Genomic DNA, 25,516 nt, shown 5'->3' with positions numbered 1-25,516 from the left:
CAAGGCTGCCCTATCTAAGGAGTTAAAAGCATTCTTTACATCAACTTTCAGAAGCACCTCGGCCTCGTTTCCTTTTAGAAAGGTACGGGTAGAGTGTACTGCTGCTTCACAACCACCTCTGCTTCCAAAACCGAGTTAAATTGGTTGAAATTTGATGAAACTATGTGCCTACATGCTAATTTAGATGCCAAACGGCGAAAAGTGGTCCCGATTGCTATTGGACGGATACACCCGTCTTTTTTATTAAAGGCACAAAGTCTTGCACCATAAAGAAGTGGTAAAAAGGATGAAATCACCTTACCAGATAGCATAAAATTGCAAAGATTAGTTATATCACTCAATAGGGCTTTGCCAGCGTCACCGGCCGAGACACTCACAAGATCTTTAAGATGTTGTGGAGTGATACCATCAATGCCACCAGCAGACGCGCTAGAGAATGACATAATGGCGGCATAGGTATCCTCATCCTTAATCTGTAAAAAATTGTTCTGAGTAGGCGGATCTGGAAGCACAGTTGTTTGGCATATGTATTTGGCAAAGGATGCTTTTCTTGCAAGGATTCTAACGTAAAATCATTAAACGGTGCGAGGGTATCGCTAGAAAAAAGAATATGAGCTGCGTTCTTAAAATCTCCATCCATTGCTTTATTCTCAACATTTTTTTTAATCAAAATTTTGTGGTCGTGGTGAGTATTTTGGAATTGAAAATTGGGTATCTAATATTTTGTTTTAATTCGGTCGATAAGGAGCCATTTTTGGTTTTATCAACATGAAAAACTTTAAAAGAAAATGTAAAAAGATTTTGCCATGCCAAATTACTATTAGAAATACATTTTTGAACTACAATGGATAAAGATAATAGAGATGTTCTCGCTGCCCTAGGGATTATTTTTATTAACGGCATATTTTGATGACATTTTGTTGAAAGATTTTCAAAATTAGAAAAATTATCACTTGATTTTCCTAATGGAAGGCTATGGCAGCGGGTTTTATGAATTTTTAAGCCTTTTTGGCTTCTGAAAAGCCTTCCATTAGTACATTATCCATAGTACATAGTTAAGTGATCCGGCTGGGAATTAATGATTGACCTATCATTATTAGAATATAACATTTAACTATATAAACTTATAGACACTCTAAACACATAACGTCACTATAACGGCATTGGAGTATCACCAGCACAGCATTACAGCATGTGGCTCGTCGTTGGGATGCTTGGTTTGCTTGGGAACGTCTTATTCGCCCGATCCCTGAGAACAAAAAGCGTAATCAGTAAATTATGAAATTTCAAATATTTTTATTCCGAATAATTTGATAATTAGAATCAATTTGATGTCAATTTAAGATATAAATAATTTTATTACAATAAAATTAAAACCCATTAAGATTAATAATAATTGATTTAATCATTATATTATAATTAAATAAATTAATTGCACTTCTATTTTAATTTAATTGCAGCAAGCCTAATATATGTAATATTAATATCAAAAACAAACAAAAGAAAATATTAATATTTTTTTAATTGGGATGATTTATGTTCATACTTTTGTGGTATTCATAATTTTATGATTATCTTTTATAAAATTATTTTATGTCCATGTTTTTTCGTTTGAACATTATATCAATTATTCAAATCATTATTTTCCTCACTTCGAGTATTATTAATATAATAATAGCAAGGTATAATTTATATTTCAATAACTAGAAATGTAAATAACGCATAATACAGTAATTATTATGAAATGTGAAAAGCTTTTGATATCTTAGAGAAATCGAAGACTAAACTCTAAAAAGGACTTGATTCTATTACTAAATTACTGTAACAATTAATTAAAAAACTTTAAAGTAAACTATATTTCGAGTTTGTTTTATACCAAGATAACTAAATCAATCATCTTCGGACCCTTATTAAATTCTATACCTATGTAGTACTAAGCATTAGTAATCATCTAGGTCTTAGGGACCGTAGAAAGTTTGAGTTAAATGAAATACTCCTAAAGCAATGAAGAGTTAACTGAAGCCCAATGGGTTCTAGAACAAAGGATGACACTCTGAGATGATATAAATTATTGGACCAATAGTCAAAACAGGCCCATTGATTAGAATCATAATAAATAATAAACGACTGATTCGATTACTATATATAAAAACATTATATTGTTCGTTTAGCTTCTAGTTTGGCGGTTGATTATTCTATCATTACGAGAATTTGTTATACGTAATACATATTAAGTTATGTAATTGTAGATTTTAAAATATACAACAATACTTTGTAAAAGTGCGTAAATAGTTGTCTAATCCGTTAAACGTGTAAAAAAAATGATGGCACGTTTTTAAAATAAATGTATAGAAACCGCCTGTAAATGATCGTCTCCTTTTGATAAGAAGAAGAGTTAATTCGATTCGGTTAAAGTATAAACATGGGGCTGATTTTTACCTGGCCTAATATGCCAGTTTCCTCATTATTTTTTTCTTCATGGAACATGAACTACAAAAATACATTTGGTTAAATGTGTAATCTGGCCAAAATCAAACTTCAGCTATGACAATGTCACCGACCCAACGTCGAACCTCTTACCGCTGGACGTTCGACGCTCTGCTAGCCTGTTTCGGACACCACTCAGTCACTCCACCTGTTGTAACTTTGCCTAATCCAATGTTCTGCCCACATAAGATTCATAATCACTCAAAGTCCCAAACATTCACTCTTCGTCGGATTTCGATGTTGCCAACTCTGTCTTAGAGTGTGATGCCCTTCTATGCTTATAGACTTACGCATGGTTAAAGACGCAAGTTTTTTTTAAAAAATAGTAGCCCTGCCCCAAAATAATTAAGTAATTCCTAATATTCATATTTTCGCCACCTTTTAAGCTTATCACTTATATTAGGAGTGGGGACGACAATAGCCCAAGGGGTCAGGATCGATCCAGATCAGCGATTTTTTACACCGCTAGGCGGCCCGTAAACCATTTCGCTATTGACCGTTGATATATAGGTAGTGTACCTACATAATTATCTTCTTACATATATTTAAAAATAAAATCTCTGCTCTATAATTGTAATTCGTAATTAATAAATAAACTGTAGTAGTAATTACTGGTAGAAATTCTGAAGCGACCTTAAAGAATATATTTTATTTTGATTAGGATTAATAATGTATGACAAATAAATTTGCCCCAAGTTATCGTTTGGTTTTTCAATGATTACTGTTGCCCATTTATTCTACAAATAAACGAATGGTCAGTATAAATAAATCTTATAGCTTAGCAGACGCGCGTACAGGATAATGCTTTATGTAAATGTAATCGAAGTTTTTTTTTAACAAAAAATATGTAATATTTTTTGTTAAAAACATTCAGACTCCGGGTCAGAATGTTTCTACTGAAAAACCCAATAACTTTCGATGATGGTCAAGTCCACCGGAGAGGCATTCTAAGGGGTCTCTTAAAATTAATTTATTTTGGGAGCAGAGATTGCACAAAACTGCTTGCACTGCTTATTGTGCTTTAGACGGTGCTGTTCTTGTTGACAAATGATGGCAAGAATGCTGCCACCACATATCCTTTGCTTCGTACCTCCGATCCTCTAAAGTCTAGACGAAAAATACTTGTCAGCATCGGAGGCAAGAAGACGAGGTGTTATTTACTTTTAATATATGTTATTGTACTTAACATATTGAATCAACGCATTCAATCAAACAATATCCTCATGATAAGAGTTTCCGTATGTGCGAATTAGTATCCAATACAAATTAGTTTTCCGCGCATCATTAAAATTCTTCTAATGTGGACAATAACTTATTTAATCTGGTGACAAAAGAATAAACTATTTAGTTAATTAAATTAACACTGTATATAATAGTATAGATACAAGCAACATTGACATTTTAATTTACCTGAGGTGTCCATTTTTTTAGTTAGTCCAAGACAGCCATTTGGGTTTACTATAGTCTATAGATACTTTTTTTTTTTAATTTGGAACATTTATGTGTTGGCTGTTTAAAAGTTGCTTGGTAAATTTCTTATTCCTTTTTTATGGTTGAGATTAAATTATGATTCGATTTTGTAAGATAATGAAAGTTTCTACGTTAGTACGTAAAACTTATTTGTCAATAAGATATTCTTATTCAACATCAATATTCAAAGATATTTCCTGATTCTGTATGGAAATTATAATAAGTGTATTAATATTTTTTTAATTCTTTATTAAATGGTACAATATAGCCAGTATAGCCAGATAGGTAACTATTGTATAGATTGGGTACATAATGTGACTTCATAACAATATTTAAAAGTGAACAATAGCTTATTACATAGATTTATCAATATTTAAAGACCAAAAATTTAAATGCGAATAAAAAAAGTAGTATTTGTGTAGACCTATCAGACATAATTTCTCCAAATACTGAAGTTGAAGTTAATAAAAAAATTTTACTTCAAAAATAATTTATATTCCATTTTGTCCAGACTTATGGCACTTGGAAAATGGTAAACCTACTTTAATACAATGATACATGTGCCCCAAGTTAAGAAAAAAAAGCGTTTTAATAAGTAACTTTTTCAGATTTATATTATACATATATTAGTTGTCGTACGCGGCTTCGCAAATTGGGTCAGGGGTTGGTCAGCTGGTGTTTGATATAAAAAAAATTTTTGAAAGGACTGAAATTTGGTATCAAGCAAAAGGAAGGACTTTTTATGCGTGACCTATCTATAAAACGCGAGCGAAACCGTGGGCGACAACTGGCCATTTAAATACCAACAATATCGCTAGGCAAATATGTACCTACCATTTACCAAATATGAATACCTACGTTAACTTTAAGTTACTGGGCACTTCAATTTCTAACAAAAAAACTGACAGACAAATAATAATAATGGTTAATGGCTTTTTATAAATGAAAAATTGCTGCCTTTTTTGGTTTGAAATCACAGATTATACAATGGTAAGCTATAATTTATTAAGCTAAGAGTGTTGCCAAATTATTTTTCATTTGACATACTTTTTTTCTCGCAGATTTAAATGGCAGCTCTTTATTTTAATTGCAAATACTTTATAAACAGTGCTGTAAGTACGTAATATGACAGTGGATACAAATCCTTGTTAGCTATACTACGTGGAACGAATGGTTTGAAGGCCATTTTACTTTACACTACATATTTAAATACAAGATTTAAAATTTTAAAGGTTAATAATCTTGTTCCTTTTCATTACATTTCGTTTAAGATGATGATGATGAAACAAAAGATGTATACCCATATTTAAATAATATTTAAGAAAGGTCTGTGATATTTTATACCTACATTCTGTGATAATGGATAATTTTAAATATAGCTTTACATTTCCAAGGCCATTTTTTAAGTGTAAGTGTCAAAATGTCGACAATTTTGACACGAACCCATTTCCGCTCATCTAAGCCATAGATTATAAACTCAAAATATATTAAAAAAATCTCATGTGTCTGGACAACTATAAAAAAAATCAACAAATCATAATAAAGTAACTCTTGTGACTTAAACCTATTCACCAATCAAAATTCAGTTTTCGTGTGGCGCCAAATCACATCAATCACATTGGACAGGCGGAGCTTGGTCAGCTTAAATCATGAATACGGACTAACATAATTGTTAATAGATTTTATGGACGTGTACTTTATTATTTATTCGACAATCATGCTGTCCTGTGGCACTATATGTGCCCTTATGGTCGTGGGCGGTGGTTGCGACTCGATTGTTTAAGACGACTTACGTAATCGTTAACGAATTCGTTATATTGTATAACTTAGGGATCATTTTATACAAATGTTATTGATTTTATAGCTTAAACGTGCAATTGTTTGAATTTTAATTTGGATGACTGAATTTGAGGTAAAATCTTGTAGCACAAAGTTATTTAATTTAATAGACCATATTGCGTGGTTCATGCTGGTTCATGCATGCATACATTTATTCAACATAAATACTATTGTACTTTAATGTAGTACATTGCAAAAAATAAAAATAATGTAGATATTTAATTTTATATATTTTTTCAATCATGCATGATCCAATAAAAGCGCAGCATAAACTTTATGTCACAATATCCCCACGGGTGTAGCTGCGGATACATAAGTTTATAAATAAAAACTACATATTCAATGCTCCGACTAATCAGCACACCAAACATTAAACTATCAATCAATCGTTGGACTTTTATGAAATAACGACTAGAAACTAATTTCATCCCATTTCATGAATATTTCACTTAATCGTAAGTATACGTAAGACATAACAATTGCCGTGTTTAAATATACATATTTTTATAATTTAGAAAAAGAAAAAGTTCAAACTCTACATAGGAGTAGGTACGTTATTTTGTAATTTAAAAAGAGATAAAGTTCAAACTCTACATAGGGTTAGGTACCTATTTAAACCTTTTAAAAATGCTGGCTATGATAATGTAAACTTTAACACCTTTTGATGTTAACATCTTGATGTTATAGTTCGGGTCTATTTTTTAAATATTATTATCGAAATAAATTTTGTCAACTGATTGAATAAAATTATATATATATCGCAGTACACTAATAACAATATATAATACTACACGACTTAGTCTAATACAAGCTAGACTTTAAAAAAATAATAATAATATTAAAAGCTTGTAGGTACCTAATAGGAAATTGCAGTCTCACAAAATGCAAACTCACTATCGGAGGTTCCCGGAACGATAAAATAAATGACGTATTCAATAAAGCTTTGTACAGTTATGAAAACTAACGCCTCAATTGACGTTTTTTAAATTTTATTAGATACACCAAATAATAATAAAACAAATGGTGACATTATTACATAATTATGTTAAAAGTATTTATACTCAACATACTTGAAAGTAATAAAATGATATTTACAGATACAAATATTTGCCTTAACTACAATATTAAGCTTTAATTATTTGTTTTCGGACCACATGAACAATATTATTAATTACTGTTAAATAATATTTTTAAACACGACACAGTTAACTATCTCTTATCAACATTACAAAAAAAGCGATGTAATGTTTCATCGAAAGGCTAGATTATTTTAAAACTACTGCTTGCATAGACTATGACAAATGAGAATATGTGGCACCAATACAGCGTCTCATACAAGAAAGGTTATTAGGGATAATACTACTAATTAACTTCTTATAATCTAACTGCATTTTTATTTTTCCCTTAAAATGTAAGATTACTACGTATTAGGATTCCCACACCCAACACGCGGTCTTCAGTGGCCCTTCTCAACTAGCCAAATGTGAAGTATAATAATATGTACAAATAACTTTTGAAATTGCCTCCTGGATAATCCTCCGCCTCAATTACCGTCACACTCATACGTATATTTTTTCACTATTAGGTCCTTAGTCTTGTTTTTCTAGTGTATATTTATTAAACTGAACATGTGGCTTTAAGGGAAATTTATAAAATCTTACATAGAGCACACAAACTGTGCGCCCAGTGCGCAAACATTTTACCGCCTCGAGGAATGAACTAAAAAAGTAGTATATCTTTCCCCGGAACTCAAACTATGTCCATACAAAAATTCATCTAAAAAGTGTAGAGGTAACACACAGAATTACTTTCACATTTATAATATCAGTATATATTAAAGGGACACAGATTAATAACATAACTATATAACTTTTGTTTGAGCCAAAAAGGCACAGATTATACTGCCAATGTCACTTGCAAAATATATTAATAATATAATAAGAAGCAATTCTCGCAAGTGTAATTGGAGAAATAATGTGTGCCCTCTTGACATAAATAAAAGCCAAAAAAGAAGCAATTGTCAGAGTTTGACAAAAAATCCGCCGATCTTTCCTTCTGTATATTATACATTAATACAAGAAAAAATCGTTGTCGAGCGTTGTAAATCTTAAAAGTTTTTTGTTTATATATAATTTTAAATGAAATTAAATTTGTTTAAAAAACTAACTAAGTACATGTTTTATTTAACATTCGCTTACATTAAAAGCTTAAATTATGAAAAAATTGATTCAGTAGTAAAAAATATTGAAGTAATTGTATTCCTAAGGCTATGTCATATTTTATTTAGTATTGTGAACACGTAGTGGCGCCAGACAATTTTCAAATTAAAGTTACACGCGTACTTGGATCTTAGTATGTCGTTAGGATTTAACGAGAGGTACCTTTATCTTGTATTTTATTATTTAATAAATTCGTTTCAAATTGTACCTACCTACATTTTTAGAACTTTTAAAGGAGAACAATTCGTTCATACATGACTTTACGGAAACTCTTAAAAGAGGAATAATTTTCCCCCGTTTTTGCATTGATACTCCGTTCCTATTGGCCATAGCGTGATGCTATGTTTCTTCCGCTTCTTAAATAAATGGGACGCTGAACGAATTTTCTAATCGGACCTATACCTACCTAGTTCCCGAGATTATCGCGTTCAACCAAACAATCAAAATCTTCAACTTTATAATATGAGTATAGATTTAAAAAAACGCATAAAATTTATTGCAGTTACAGTAAAAATTGTTACAGTATTTCAAAGAGAGCAATGCCGCGTTTGATACATTTATGTAAAAAAACAAAAGGTTGCTACTATCCCGGGAAAAAGCCTTCCGTAATAAAACGCCTTTGATACATATTCCTAATTGGTAATTATTACTCGTCATATTTGGTCACTCATGCAATCAACTTTCTTATCGAAGTCGAAGGATACAATTATTAATAAATAGTAATAGAATCTGCCCTTAACACTTTCAATGCCGATTGTCCGTATCGATAATTTTTTATCAAATCAGGCTCCGTTTGTTGATTGTATCAAATATTTATAAGCTAATCCAAGTCTAATAAAAATACGATTCGTAATAGATATACTATTTAATATACCTACTTTGTTTTTATCTGAAATAAAATATTACTTTGATATAATCTTCAATTTTATAAAGAAATTAAATACTTAATAAAATAAAGACTCAGCGGAATCCGACGGAAAACGAAGAAATGTGAGCTTCGACGCACCTTGAGAGAGGTCCATGGCTCGTGTCCAGCAGTAAATTGCGATTGGCTGTGATCGATTGGTTGATTCACGTAATCCAGATAAAGTATAATCTTTAGCACCAAAATAAAACATTTCTATATTTCTGTTGCCGATATGGCCCAGTGGTTAGAACGCGTGCAACGTAACCGATGATTTCGTTTTCAAACCCAGACAGGCACCACTGAATTTTCATGTGCTTAATTTGTGTTTATAATTCATCTCGTGCTCGGCGGTGAAGAAAAACATCGTGAGGAAACCTGCATGTGTCTAATTTCAACGAAATTCTGCCACATGTGTATTCCACCAACCCGCATTGGAGCAGCGTGGTGGAATATGCTCCAAACCTTCTCCTCAAAGGGAGAGGAGGTCTTAGCCCAGCAGTGGAAAATTTACAGGCTGTTAATGTAAAAAAAATGAAAATGTAATGTATATTTCTGTTGATAGTTTACATGAACAGGGGTGAATTTCTGTATAGGCCGAGTATGACTTCGTGAACTAATATATATATATATATATATATAGCTCCTCGAACTAAAAAAGTAGGTGTGTAGTTTCCGATTATTACAGTTTCATGTAAAAAGGTTGCTTAAGTTTACCTACGCTTTAAAAAGGTTGACAAAATCCCGCTACGCTGACAAAATCGATGGGATTCTAACAGGTCCTTTAGAAATATTTTGGGGGGACGGGAAATCGCCATAACACTGCTTGCACCGGGCCTTTGTTATGCTGAAAAACAGGGTTGATTAAATGAGTACAATTACTACTTATATTAATAAACCTCCTAATTGAGTCTTTTAGTATTTCAGTTGCAGCGATCACAGAGTACATAACTACTACATTCCATCAATCTAGGTGCAATCCATCTGTTTGGAAGTTTTATTAAACTGTAATAGTCCAGTCAATATAAACAAAAAACAGACCGATAAGGCTGATTTTTGGATATGTTATAGGGAGGGCTTAGAAAAGCTTAACTTGAAATTGTCGACCTCGATTAACCTATGTGCGTTCGCCGCCATCTTGAAAAAGGTATGAATTTCGTTTTTTTGCAATAACTCGGCTGAGCGTCGAGATAAGAGAATAATGATTTAATCATTTTTTGTTGCTTTATTTAGGTCCTACACATTTTTAACCTACCGATGATGGCTATTAAGATAATGTGAAAACGATCTAAGGAGCAAAGTTTATTAGGTATTTGAAATATATGGTATAAATTCTTACAGTGCCATCTGTTATATCATATAGAAACTTCTTTATAGCAACATCTGCACTTGCCAATTTGAAATTGAATGAGAATTATCAAAGGATATTAATGATGGACATTCGTGTGATTATAGACAACGTACAGGTAGTAAATATACCTATACCTAATATACTTTTAAAAATAAGATATAAACAAGTATTTTAAAATTTTCAGAATCGTACCTAGCGTTAACTCCTCTTGTTGATACAATTGATCCGTCTTACCGAAGGCCTTGCATTTCTTGTGGTACCTATCTCTAAATGTTTTGGTTAGTGTACTTAACCGTAAATTTTAATAATTGTTAATTATTTGAAGACTTAAATAAATATGTACAAGTAAAATATAATAAGCCCTTCAATAAGGGTTAATGGGCCAATGGAACTACAGGACCGGGACATAAAATCTCAGTTTTCAATGCGTGTAAGGCCTTTGTTAGCGCATTGGCGATTAACAGAATAGTAAAAATTTCTTAAACGGGTCCTATGTCTATGAGCAGGAGTAACTTTCCGTTATCAGGTGGCTCAAAATCCTGACAGCCTACCAATGACATAAATAAGGCTGAATTCCACTAGGGTGAAACCACTGGTTGGGCTAGTACATTATAATTTGGGATTTTAGTGTATATCCTGGTTAAAAATTTTGCTTCGAGCTATTCACAAAGTGTACAGGACAATTTTAGTTGTGTTGTTTATATATTAGTGTGTTCGTTTTATCTATTTGATAAAGGAAGATAATTAAGACAGACTGGTAATGGATGCTTGTCGCTAGTACAATATAAGCTTGAAATCAAACTTCAATGTAATTTATATTGTTTTTATTAAAATTTAATAAAATGGCACAATATACTTAATTCAGAGGCAAGGTAGTATAGTCCCATTTACAATCAAGTCATATTACAAAGTATTAAAAACTTAAATTAATTAAAAAAATACAATTACCAGTGTCAAATAATAATAATTGTTAAAACAAAATTATATTGGCTGAAACCTTAGCACATAAAAAAGAAACAAAAACTGTCAATTTAAAAATGCAGGGTGATATAATTCTTGCGAGGTGCAAGATGTTACATGGTTTATTTTTTTATATAATGTTTTCATAGTATTTGTCTAGAAAATGTAAGAAAGATGCTTTAATATGAAGCAATAGCCAAAATAGGCCTGTCTCTTAATCTAAATGTATGAAAATAGAATATTTCTTATTACAGGGTGTTTATATAACATATAATGTTATTTCATTTGTCTTAAGTAAATTTATAAACTACAATCAGAATCCTGTAATTGTTTTTCAAGCAATTTTCTCATTTTTTCAGGAACTGGTACTCCTGAATGTGCTGGTTTAGGTCTTCGTTTCCATGTTGCCTTTTTCGCACTTTTGGACGCACTACTGGGTATCTGTGCTGGTTTGTGTTCTTTTGGCTTAGGGGTTGACATCTTAGGAACTGTACTTGTACGAGTTCTAGACTGAAGAGTTGCGGTTTTAACTGTAATGAATCAAAATTTTAAGAACACTGTAAGTATTAAAAATAAGAGAAAATATAATTTACTTTATACATACGTTTAAGACTTTTCTCTGGGGTTTGCTTAGATGATATTGCTTTTCTTATAGTCGCCACTGGAGAGGCTTTCGGCTTTGTTGATTTTATAATTGTACGTTGCACTTTTGGTGTGGCTTTAGGTGTTTCTCTTGGTGCCATTATAAATTAAGTAAAATTATTAGAAATCACTTTAAAAAACTAATCTGTTTAATGTATATTTTAAAATTCTTAACGACATACGGAATAATGTTACTCGTATAAATAAAATAAGTTGTCTAATGAAATAGGAACGGCTTAAATGTGACACTATATTTTTTTAAATTCTAATGCAATATCTAGCTAGTTAGAATTTTTCATTACATTTAATCATTTACATACTAAAAATTTTCTCTCAAATGTTTTTGTTTCCTAGATAAAATATTAAATATTTTAACACGATTAGTCCATTTTTAGGAAAAGTCGTTAAAGTGGCAACACCAAAAGTAAAATATAGATAAAAATTAAGGTTCATAGTGTCACAAACTTATAAAATTCGGTAGATTATATACATGCTTGTTATTATTTAAATTTAATTTGTATATTCAGTTTCAATATTACAAATTGCATATTAAAAACCTTAGGTTAATATCAACATAGTATAGTATGATCCTATGAAGTAAAATGTTAGAGTACATTTTAATACGCAGTATCAAGTGACCACTACATATGGTGTATTATAATTTATTAATTTATCAAAATAAGACCTGTTTCTTTCAAAAGTTTAATTATTTAAAAATATTGAATTTATACCATTACAGTGTAATTGTTGTTATTTTTTATTTCTACCAAAATCTTGTATCTTAAAAAAAATCTGCATTGAAAACATGGCAACATTGTTATCTATTTTTCGCGACGTCCATCTTTAATATTTGATGTGTTGTGTTGTTAAGAAAATTAAGGCAAAAATAATATTACAATACTTTACATAAAGAAAATTAACGAATATATTTATTAACCATCAATAAACTTGTTACAGTTATTGAATTATTTTTTTTAACTCCTGTTAAACTGATTCGTTCATGTTTATTAAAAGTGTCACAGTTTCATTATCGTTTGTTCCACTAAAAAGTTTCACTTGTAATTCACTGCTATTGACCTAAGTGCTAATTGGCCAACCTTCAAATGTTTTCTTTAGTTGTGGTATAACTGATACAATATAATTTAGCGCGTCCATACATTCGTGCAATTGTTACTTTTGTTGTCAAAACAGATGAATTGTGAAAATGGATAGATTAAATCAGATACGGGGCGAGGCGGGAAGTTCGCGAGACTTAACGCTGGATACTACTTCCCCGCCAAGCGAGGCCTATATGACGGCTAACGAGAGCTCTTCAAAATACTTTTCGCTATCAGAAGTCGATTCAACTTTTAGTATTTCACCTTCGAAGGATTCGCTGACAACGACCACCGCCGACCCAGACCGGACTATTACCTCCGATGCTGATTTGATATCAAATCTATCACCGATTCCGAAAAAGAGTGATTTAGATAGTTATAAAATTGGTAAGCAAATAGAGGCCGCCAATATTCTCTCCGGTGGTGTTAATATTTTTGATGACAATGACAACTCTTATGATGGCGATGAACTTGTGATAGACGATAATGTGATGGTGGATGACGAAAAAGGTAATGTTGAATTAAAAATTAATGAGAGTACTGAGCCTCCAATAGATAAAATGGAGAACCTGGAAGCTTTAGAAGATACCGAGACTATACCGAGTAAGGATACCGAAGTGGTGCTACAAATAGATGGAAAGAATGTTGATGCTATTGATATTGGTAATGGATTATATTTATATAGAAAAGCTGGTCAAGAGGAACTAGCAGCTGTACAGATCATTGATGATGATCAACAACAGCCTAGCTTTAAGTTTTTAAAAGTTCGGTAAGTCTATCGACACCATAATATAGTCTTAATAACATTTGAATTTTAATTATTCATAGACTCTTTTAAAAATGAAGTCTTAACTTTTTAAAAATATTACTTATTATTTTTTTGATATTTCTGGACTAAGGTTTTAAAATAAAATAAATTGGTGAAAATAATTTCTCCCTCAGTTTACTTATTGCATTTGTAATTGTAGATATTTTCAGAAATTAGACTTTAAAAAGAATCATAGATTTTTTTGACTCTGTTCCTTTGTAAATAGTATTTTGTAGTAGTAATAGTTTGTACCATAGATAGTGATTTTTAAATATGTACATATAAATTTATTTGCAATGCTTTTATTGCTATACACTTTCCTCTAATAACTTTCAGGACCAATTTAACATCAATCATAACTTTTTAATAAATATCAATATATTTATATGTTTGTTTAGTTTGTTGTTTAGATATATATTTATATATCTTTAAACAACAAACTAAAAATATGATGGGTCAGAACAATACAATTACAATTTATTAGATGTTTCAGTTTAATAAAATGGTTTTCTAAATGTTAATTACAGGGAGAATGCTGAAGGGAATTTAGAAGTTTATGAAGAGATAGAGGTTGAAATACCAAAAGAAGTGGTAAGTTATTGACTAAAATGTCTATTTTTTAAATAATTACCTCATTTAATCTCATAAGTAGTAAAATGTTATTTTAAATGTTTTCAGCCTACAAAAGTTGGAAATCCTCCTGGAAACACTTCTCACGTGCCTATAAAGGATATAAGTAAAGTGATAAATGAGCCTTTAGGTAATAAAGATGTTGATAAAATACCTAAAACACCAAAAAAGGAAATTAATGTTAATAATGATTTGAGTTTAGAATCTAATGTTGAATTGCATTCGGAAATAAAAACAGAAGTAAATTTAAATGGGAAAATGATGAAATTCAATGAATCTCGTAAATCTCCACTTATAGGTACATTCACTCCTATGACTTATCATTCAACACCAAATAAAGAAGGTATACCCTTAACAAAAACAATGGTTGATCAACAATTGCACCCCAGTAGACATTCAGATAATATCAAAAAGACTATCGAAGTACATACTGATAGCTGTAGACAAAAACTTTTAGAAACTCCTCCGAAAAATAAAGATAATAATGAAGTAGCTAAAACACCAGATGCTATTAAATATAATCAAGAAAATGAAGAGAGTGAAGATGGAGTGTCATTTATTCCTCCAGAAGATAACTGTCAAAAACAACTTCAAAATGAATCAGACTTAAAAACATCAGATTCCATTGATAATCTTGAACCATCTAAAGGAGAAGGTGTACTTGAAAAAAATGATACATCTATTATATCAATAGTGGACAATTCCGAATTCTCAATAACAATTGTGAATGAATCTGAACAAAAATTGCCATCAACCGTAACAGAAGTATCTAATGAAGAAAAGAAAATAAACGAAAATATTCAAAATGATAATGTAAAATCTCATAATGAGACTAACATTCCACTTTCTAATGAACTTGACAATGTAAAAGATAAGGAGACATCAAGTAAATCACAAATAAATGAAGTAACTACTAAAGGTACTAATACAGATAAAGTCTTTGACAATATCACCAATGATAACATTGAAGTGCACACCTTTTCTGAAGTTAATTATGTTGAAAAAGAATTTAATGAAAAACCATTAATTACTGACAGTTCTCTAGATTTAAAAGATTGTAATAAAAAAGAAGATACCATAATAGCAATGGAAACTGTCAGTACAAATATTGATGAAGACTCAGAACCTAACAATGAAGTCAAAAGCAATTTAACACCTATTCCAGAAACAAAAATCGCAAATGAGATTAAAATTTACGAAAGTGAAATAAAAAATCATAAGGAAACCACTCAAAACAATCTAAATGAAATTTGCGACAAAACTACTTATCCCAAGACAGAATCAATAAACACAATAAAAGAAAAGGAAAGTAAAAAAGATATTACCGAAAATAAACATGATGTGGACACTTTAAATACGATAAAACATAACGAACCCATAATTCCTAATGTACAATTGAATGTTGATAAGTCAGAAGACAAACCCAAAAATATTTGTCCAGATGAAAAAAATATTTGTTTAAACGATACAACAAGTGCCAATAAACCAACCGACACTAAAAACAAATCACATTCGGAAGATTGTAGAAAAGAAGATAAGTCTGAAATAGAAATAGCAACATATTGTATACCAATTGATGCAAAAGAAGGAAACAATGATAAATGCTTAAATTCATTACAAAAACCAAACTCAGAAATTGTTGTCCTTTTGAATGACACTGTTTCTCAGTCAATCACAAGTAATTGTGACAAAGTAAGAATTGATGCTGACAGTTCTAAAAAAACAAAACTGGCAAATGCGACAACGAATATAAATAAATTAACATGTCCAAAAAGTAATACAGACAAAAATATAATAGAAATAAAGGATGATACAACAAAATCAAAAGTATTTGTAGCTTCAAAACCAATCAACAATAACAATAGTGCAGTTCCATTTGGAAAATGGACTTCTGCAAATAGACAAGAGTTTTTGAATAAAATAAAAGAAACCAAAATACCTACTAATAATTCTAATACAAAGCAATTGAAACAACCTAATGATTTAAATAGAAGGGACGTTTTGAAGAAAATTGATAGCCAAAGGCAATCTGCTACTGGATCTATAAAAGTGGGAGATTTTGGACTAATGTCGAAACTTCATACAAAAATTGAAACTGCGGCTTTTGTAAATAAAAGTAATGCTAACCAACACACAAATAAATTGGAAACAAAAGTTACTTCAGTAAAAATTCAACCTTCTTTTGTTAAACAAAAACCTACGGTGAGTAAGAGACCAAGCAAAGAAGAAGAGTGCATAGATTCAATTTCAACTAAAATACCTATACAGCGAAAAGAAATCAATAACCAGGACCTAATTGATAAAACAATCGAAGGTATAATTAACAGAGCAGTTTCAACAAAAGGAACCGTAGAAAATCCTGGTGAAAAAACAGAAAATAATGATAAAAATATAAATTCCAATACAGTCTCGTTAGATGAAATTGAGATCAAGATGAACGAATTACATGGAAATCCGTATGAAGAGCGAGCGTCACATGAGATGCCCCAAATGATCAGTAACAACATTAAAAATAATACTACACCTGAACACACACAAATGGACAAAAATAGTAAAATATCTAACCTTATGCCATTTAAAAATAAAGATCAACATAATGATGTAAAAGAAAAGGAACCCGATGAACTTTCCGATGAGGAAATTATAGAGCATGAGCCAATCACAGGGGACATAGATATTAATAAAAAGAATTTAGTGACTTTATTATCCAGTAAAGAGAAAACACCAAATGAAACCAGAAAAGAAGCAATAATTACAGAAAAAGATTTTGATAAATTTGCTAGAAGAAATTCTTTTACTTATGAGAATTGTATAACTATGAGTTTTGATGGTAAAGAGCCACATAATGTTATTCAAACTGTAGTAGAGAAAGAACCTCCGGTGAAAAAATTATCTCGAAACGAATTAATGCTTGCCGAATCTAAAGCAAAGTCTACTATTAAACAACATAATATTGCAATGAGACAAAATAACCAGTTGAGTAAAATTCCAACTTCCATAAAGTTAGCAAATGAAGAAGATACATTTAACAAAAATTACCAATCTAAAGTGCAAATTGCGTATCAATCTGTTTTGACAGCGAAGCGAAATTTGGAGTGTCCAATCTCAATAATTGAAGACAAACCAGTAAAAGTAGTTTATATGGAATCAAACGTAGAGTTTACGCCAACACAATTAAATGTACAGGGACAGGAATTATCACCATCTAAAAAGCAAATACCGGAATCATCTGATGTACACAGTGCTTCAGAGTCTTTAGATTCAGATACTCTAGAAACTCTAAATGAAATTAAGCCACAAGACGAAACAAAGTCTAAAATCAAACATCAAAGAAAACAAGTCTTGACACCAGTAAACGAACCTGAATTAGAATTAATTGAACCGGATGATCTAGGCATTGAAGTGTCGCCGAAGAAAAAACGTAAGTTAGAAGATAAAACTGATAAAACCACAAAAACTCTTGTGCCAAAGAAATCATATCTGCTAAATCGTAATATAATAGATGATGAAATCAAGAAAACTCAAGATTTAGTAAAGAAGTCTCCGAATGAAACCGAGAAACAAAGTGATTCATTTAAAAGTCGTACAGATACTATATCTGCAATAGATAATTTAGTCAAAGCTGCTGAATTAATCGAAACACAAGCCGAAAATAAAAATACTATAATTAATGTACAATCTTCGGATAATTCTCCAAACACGCCAATAAAGAGGGGAAGAGGCCGCCCTAGGAAGTATCCACTACCTGAACAAGGAATAGAATTAAAGGTACCAAGTCCACAGAAAAAGCCTCGATTGATAGATGCTAAAGTTGCCAAAAATTTCACAGATTCTGAAGATAGTAGTGATGGAGAAATCATTAAAGAAAATTGGACAATGGGAAAAATAAATGAAAATATTGTTTGTCCCATTTGCAATAAGTTATTTAGATCTGAGAATGTCGTGTTTAAACATGTCAAGCATTGTACAGGACCATCTCCTAATAGATCTGATTCGGATAAACGAAGTCCAATGAGACTGAGACACTCATCTGACAGAAAATCCTGCGAAAGTAGATCAGACTTCTCAGATGACGGCGACGAAGAAGAAAAAATTAGAAGCCGTAAAAGTCGTCACTATGCTCAATCTATGAATAACATTGACGATGTTATTGTAATAGAGGACACGCCTATTAAAGAGAAACCGGAAAAAAAACAAAAACTGAAAGTTTCCGAGTTAAAGAAAAATATCATTAAAAGTAAACATCATCATAATACTAATAATCTAATTTGTGAATATTGTGGAAAAACATTCAGGCAGTTATCATATTTAGTCAACCATAAAATTCAACACAAAAAAGAACACAAAGAAGAAGTGAAAAACTCCGATAGTGAAATCACGAAATCTGTCTTTAGTTGTGAAATTTGCAAAAAAGAATTTCGAAAATTGCACCATTTAGTTCAGCATCGACTAATTCATAATTCTAACCCCATTGCAACAAGGGTACTCAGAAAAAGTTCTTCTGAACAGCATGATATTGCAAAATCTTTGAAAAATCAGACAGAAACAAAACAAAACGATGATCCTAGTGCTGGTTTTCGATGTGAACCATGCGATAAATCCTTTAGAAAATTACATCATCTTGTTGAACATAGAGAAACTCATGATGGTATCAATAAAAAATGTACTACAAATGCACAAAGTACCAATGAAACTACCAAGCCTTCACTATCTCACTATTGTGACGTTTGCAAAAAAGTATTTAAAAAATTACAAGACTATTTGGAACATAAGGAACAACATTTAGAAACAAGTTCTGAAAAATCAGATGATAAAAGTGTCAAGAGCTCGCTCTCAACAAAAGATATTATACACGAGTGTTCCCTTTGTTACATGGTGTTTCCTAATGAGCATTCTTTAAATAAACATACAGTTATTTGTCTCAGAAAGAAAAAACAATCAGCTGCCAAGCAAGCTGCTAAGAAAACCGAGGAAGAGGAAAATATGGATGGTGATGACTGTAAATCAGATGAAAATATGTCTCAAGATACTATTGATCCAAATAATCACAATGAAAAGGCCGACCACTGCGAAATAACTAAAAGTCCACAAAAAGATACAGATCCTTTGCAACAAAAAATAGAATCTGAAGGTGATGATCAAATAAACGTAATTTCTGATAATGATAATATCAAGGAATTAGAAAAGAAAAAACTTAAGTTGGAACCAAAACTAAGTGAAGTAGAATTGCTACCTGAAAAATTATCCAGAGAACAACCTAATCAAAATATAACCTCCGTTGATAATGCTACTGAAAACTTAGTGAAAATAAAGAAACCTGAAGTCAAAGAACATGTTACTATTGTAGAAACACCTACACCTAAAAAGAAGTTACCTCTGAAAGACAAGATAACTCCAACTGTTACAAAAAGGCATAAAACTGTTAACATATCTCTGCCAGTTGTTGAAGAACCCAAACCTAAAGTTGAGTCAAGTGATGATGATGAAATACGATACATGTTAAACCCAAATTTCAAAGAAGATGAATCTTCGGAGGGTAAACTATTCATGAAAGTAAGAGCTAAGAAACGCAATTCCCTTCAGATCGAAAGACCAAATTCGAAAGATTTAATTAAAAGAAGAATATCATTGCAGCATTCACCAAAAATACCACGACTGAAAGCAAAGGCAGTCGAACCGAGGCCTCTTAATTCTTTAACGGTAGAGAAAAAGTTAAAGCTTTCAAAACCAGAACAGTTGCCTTACACGGATTCCGATGATAGTGATGTAAAATATTCCTTCCCAAGAACAAAACCGCCGGAAGATGTTGCTTCCAAAGACATAGACAAGAAAAGCAAAAAACAGTCTTTGGGCGCTAAAAGAAAATCTCTTAGTGGAATAGCTAAACGAAAATCAATGGGAAAGCACAAGTTAACGACACCCACAAATAAAACCAAAAAACGTGAGTACTGATAATTGTTTAAATAATAGTATTTTCTATTTTTACTTACTTAATTTTATATATTTTCTATATCCAGGCACAACAGAAATAGAACATAGATGCGACTGCGGGCAGTTGTTTAGCAGTGCGGCGCTGCTGTCCCGACACACAACTCTGGCGCACACGCCGCCGCGGATCCGTCGCCGACGCTCGCCTCCGCCCGAGGTCGAAACACAAACGCCTAATAAATCACGGACAAATAAAACTAAAACGATTGTGCAATCAAAAAAGCTCAGAAGTGATGTTACCAACTCGAATACGACCCAAAATTTAGGAGTAGGAACCAGAAAATCTAGTGTTAATAATAGTGAAGCAAAAATTACGAACGATGTTGTCAAGGCAATAAAAAGCGAACCCAGCGGCAAAAAGCTCAGAAGTTCCGCACATAGAGGAGTGCCTGTACCGGAGAAAATGAGGAAACTTATGGAGAAATCGAAAAAGTAACTGATATCGATATGAGATGGAAGTTATTGACTGAGTAGGATTTCTGGATATTGTATGAGAAACTAGAATAAGAATAGGGGTCGCTAGTATGTAGATAAAATCACGCATCACAAGCGCTCACAATGATGTAACAGACGGACCATTGTTTAATAGATATATTTTTCCTATTTCGGCATGTTTAAGATACACCAAATGACAAATATTTTTATCGCAGTTTGGAGCGTTGGTCTTGTCTATATGTAAATTTGCGAAATTAAGAATCATATATAGGTATATATTTTGTCAATTTGTTCTATTATAGATATAGATATATGATGTAAAAGAGTAATTATTTATATTTGTGTTAGTATTAAGAATTATTTCCTTTTTATATTTCTTTTATGTGCAGTGCAGTTTTAGTTGAACTGTTATAATCATTAACACTGCTAATAAAAAAAAGTCTATTAATAATTGAAAACATTTGGTCGAAATTTGTTGTACATTTGTTCTTGTTGCAGTAATGAACAAATAAAACTAAATATATATAATATATATATATATATATATATTAATAAAAATGTTATTAACAAGCACAGGTACAATTTTAAGATATCTATCGAGCCAAGGAAATAATCTAATTAATTGTATGATGCAGACCTGTTGTAAACTGCAAGCTTAGTGAGAACTATTGTTTCGTAGAACGAAACCATATTACCAATTCTGATAATTTCTACAATTTAACTCTTAACGAATTCTTAATTTTAATTCAGTCATAAAATTCCGACATTAGTCTGAATGCACAATTTTGAAATTAAATAGAATAGAGCAAACAAGGACAGATCGCTCCACTTTTAATTTTGAAAAGTAAACACAAGACATCGGTTTTATTATTGTGGTACAGTTGTATAGCTAACAATCGTAACATATTTCCCGATCATGGATTTTTCAAAGGGCAGGGTAAAAATATGGAACATGATAAAAATAAACATATCGGAAGTTTCATTTTTAATATATTTGTGATGTCAATGATGGTAATTGAGAATATACAAATGAGCTTATAAAAAACAATTTAGTGGTTTTTTAAAAATTGAAAATTTGCTATAGCAAATAAAGAGCTTCCCAATTTTGGATTGTTACCCTGAACGCTTTGTAGCATATATTAAAATGTAATGAAATAAGGCATAGTGAAAATTGATCTTTCACCAAATAATAAGCGCGATCAATTTCAGCCCTCAATTTGGAAGATATTTAATATACGATTAATAGATAATGTTCAAAAATGTATTTTGGGAGATATTTCATAATACAAAGTTGTTGAATAAAAGATCTTATCTATATTATAGTAAAACCGACCATAACGACATATACATTTTGTCTTGGATTTTCGTCATAATTTTCTAGCAAAATAGGACCAAATTTTATGAAAAATTGTTTGTAATGGTAATAATATATACTGTTTTTAATTTTAATTATTATTAATGTTTATCTGCTGTCGTGACTAACATTGGAAAAATATGTTATTGTTAGAAGTAAAGCGTAGTGTCTTGTAAAATGAGTAAGAGCATTTAACATAGATTTTATATATGTAGATGATATCATTATTTTTATTATGATGCAATTTTCATTGATGGGTTATAATAATTGTCATAAAATGTGCTGTTTACTTTAAAGTTTCATAGTTAAAGGTGTTTTATTAAAATATTCTGTGTTTTGTATGTTTAAGAGATATAATTTGTAGTAATTTTTGACAATAAATAATTACATACTGATGATGTTTTTAAATTTTTATATAACTATATAACATATGTGGAATATTATAATAGTGAAATATTTAGCCCCTTTCACAAATAATGTCTACGATACTTGCTTCCATCAGTTGAGGGTCGACGCATCTAATTTGAGCTGAAGCTAAAGCATCTTCTAGTAAAGAATTCAATAGTCTTTCATCATTTCCCATACATGAAAGCCTTTGTTGTAGAAAATGCACATCAACTTGTAATTGTTGCAAACCATGCCTACTAAATGTACGCAATCGCACGCACTCCACTAAAGCTTTCAATGCCACTTTTAGTGCTCCATTTGAAAGCGCGGCGCGATCGGCACCAGCCGGGCTGAAAACTTCAATCCTTTCCGAAAATATTCTATTTATGGGCGAAAATGATGAAGGGGCCCGAGACCAAATAGTACGACGACTAGAATCGCTAGATGGCTTTATGCTTGTAGGAAAGAGTTGTGATGCAGCACTATCAGCACTAGCAAGCGTTTCTACGACCCTCCGACATACAGCTCTCGGACCTCTTGGTTCTGGAGCTCGTAACCAATCCCTAGCTAGGACTGATACTCTTAGCATTTGTGCTGCTGTCTGTCCTATAAACACAACTTCAGAGTCTAAAGCTGTTTGAGCTGCAGTAGATAAATGAACCATTACACTGTTTGTGTCCTTTTTGTCAATACTCAGACCTGGAGCTGATTCCTCCAAAAGCTTTAAAAGGTGACTATGCAAAGTGGTTACACCACTTTCTTGCATTTCTAAGCATAGTTTTGCCAATATTAGTAGTAATTCAAAAGGAATGTTATTTGATGCCTGTAAGGAAGACATTTTTTTAACCATTTCTGATAGATTGATCAAAGTTTCTGATATGACTGTCCAACAAGCATCAGCAACAGCCTTCCCGCACCATGATTTTAATCCAAAGGAGAGTTTGTTTTGTAGAAATGCCATTAAATCTAATAGTGAGGCTTGGACCTTTTGCATCAAATGAATTTGCAGGGAATTCAGAATATCTTTAAGATCGGCACACTCTGTACCTTTGCTTGCTAAGGACTGTCTTACTCTCATCAGGTTTTCTTTAAATTGTAATTGAATGGTTTCATATTGCAAGGTAGCCTTATGCTTTATACATTGTATAACAACATCCAAAGCTTTATTGGAAACAGACTCACTTGAAATAATTTCAGACATTGCTTGTAATTTTCTAAAGAATTTGTCTAATCCTCTTATTAATATCTCAGTACCAATGTTCTCAGGTCTCTTGACAACATCTTCAAATAGATGGAATACTTGTGTCATCACTTTGTCTGCAAACTCAGGGAGATTGACCATTTCCTTATCATCAAATAGATCATGATAACAAGATATAACAATACCCAAGTCTGCTAACAAAGTGTTATTGCATTTTTCTACCCATTCCAATATATCAGCACTATCAACAATGTTGTTCAAACTTTTTAGATGTGTATCCAATCGATTCTCAGCGCATGTCAAAAATATATCTTGTAAAGAGGAGTCTGTTTCCTGTAACTGTCTCAAAAGACCCACACTTTCAGCTAATTCAGATGCTGAAGTATCTGGTGTTAGTAGTCTCTCTCTCAGTGTTTTCTTGAGATCACATATAATTTCTGAACATTCCGTCTGAATGCTTTGAAAAGAAGGTTGATTACCATACTTCTGTAAGACTCTTTGAGCATGTGTGTAGTCTTGTACTGCATCTACATAACGGTTTTCTTGAATTGCTTTATTTAATTGTGTCGGTAACAAGAACACGAACTGTAGTTTGTCTAACAATTGGCGAGTGCTGCATAATCTATTTACATTATTCCCACTTTCTTTTAAATTATCTGATATATTTGAACTGAATGATGTAATGTTATTTATATTCTCACTAAGTTTGTTCATTTCCTCTTGCATTATTTGAAAATCTGAACGCATCTTTCGAACAGTCTCAGTGGCTGATATAAATTTGTTATAATTCTCGTATACCAAAGTTTGCATTTCTGATTGTAAGAATTGGCTTTGAGTGACTACTTCGGCCTCTTTATCCATCACTTGTCGTAGAGTGGCACATTTTAAAAGACATTCTAAATACATTTCAGAATTAAAGTTACTTCCATCGATGTCGAGTGGATTTTCGTTATCTTTAGGGGATTCTGCCATTCTCGATTGTCAAATGGTGTATTTGGATGTCGATTTTATAATCGTTCAGTTTATCTCCTTATATATAAGTGCAAAATTTAATGAAAGGATTACTTATTTATAAACAATAAATACTATCATTTCAATTCAACTTATGTCAAAAATCAAAACTGATTACTCAAACGTCATACGTCATAATAATTATGACAATAGCTAAATAGACTATCCTCATCGAAAAATATATTAAATAATAAATTAAGGTTAGTCAGTACAAACTCGTATACCATAAGGTGTATTTATAAGTTTTTTATAATTATGGTCACTCTTTTATGTTATCGTTTCATTCCCAAGGTGTGCTAGCAATCATAAACTCACTAATTGTATAGTATAACCCTTTCGCACGCAAACGTTCCTTAACAAATTTTTTTTATTTGGCAACAGAAGCATTTTGAACGGTTTTTGGGATCCTGTTGTAAAACCGTATACATTGCCCCACAAAAGAGTTACTGACTCTATGCAGTCGAGTAACAAGAGTAACAAGTTTGTGTTTGTTCCTTGTACCAATGCTATGAGAATCACATTTTCTCATAAAATCCTTAATATTTTTCCGTACATACAAAACATTACAGAATATATATTGATGTTAACCTGATTGCAAAATCGATGCTTACGCATGATGACCGGCTGTCCGTTCTACATGCGTAACGTTGATGTTCATAGAGACCTTAGGAATCACATTACACACAGACCGACCCCGCCTTCGGGGTCGAGGTCCCTCGTTTATTATCGTCCC

General features: G+C 31.6%; 2 protein-coding genes and 1 pseudogene across 2 annotated transcripts; 1 reads left to right on the top strand and 2 right to left on the bottom strand.

The window, feature by feature from the left end:
* Positions 1-11,079: 11,079 nt before the first annotated feature.
* LOC113400747 (uncharacterized) lies at positions 11,080-12,050 on the bottom strand (annotated as a pseudogene).
* Positions 12,051-12,695: 645 nt separating this feature from the next.
* LOC113400751 (putative histone-lysine N-methyltransferase 1) lies at positions 12,696-22,579 on the top strand. Its single transcript, XM_026640401.2, has 4 exons — positions 12,696-13,738; positions 14,305-14,368; positions 14,456-20,348; positions 20,425-22,579. Exons 1-4 carry the CDS (start codon positions 13,077-13,079, stop codon positions 20,829-20,831), a joined length of 7,026 nt encoding a protein of 2,341 aa, XP_026496186.2. The 5' UTR covers positions 12,696-13,076; the 3' UTR covers positions 20,832-22,579.
* LOC113400744 (vacuolar protein sorting-associated protein 51 homolog) lies at positions 21,767-24,910 on the bottom strand. Its single transcript, XM_026640390.2, has one exon. The coding sequence runs from the start codon at positions 24,742-24,744 to the stop codon at positions 22,642-22,644; it is 2,103 nt and encodes a 700-aa protein (XP_026496175.2). The 5' UTR covers positions 24,745-24,910; the 3' UTR covers positions 21,767-22,641.
* Positions 24,911-25,516: the final 606 nt, after the last annotated feature.

Source organism: Vanessa tameamea, chromosome 7, assembly GCF_037043105.1.
Source record: "Vanessa tameamea isolate UH-Manoa-2023 chromosome 7, ilVanTame1 primary haplotype, whole genome shotgun sequence".
NCBI lineage: Eukaryota > Metazoa > Arthropoda > Insecta > Lepidoptera > Nymphalidae > Vanessa > Vanessa tameamea.
This window is presented reverse-complemented; position numbering and strand designations above follow the sequence as displayed.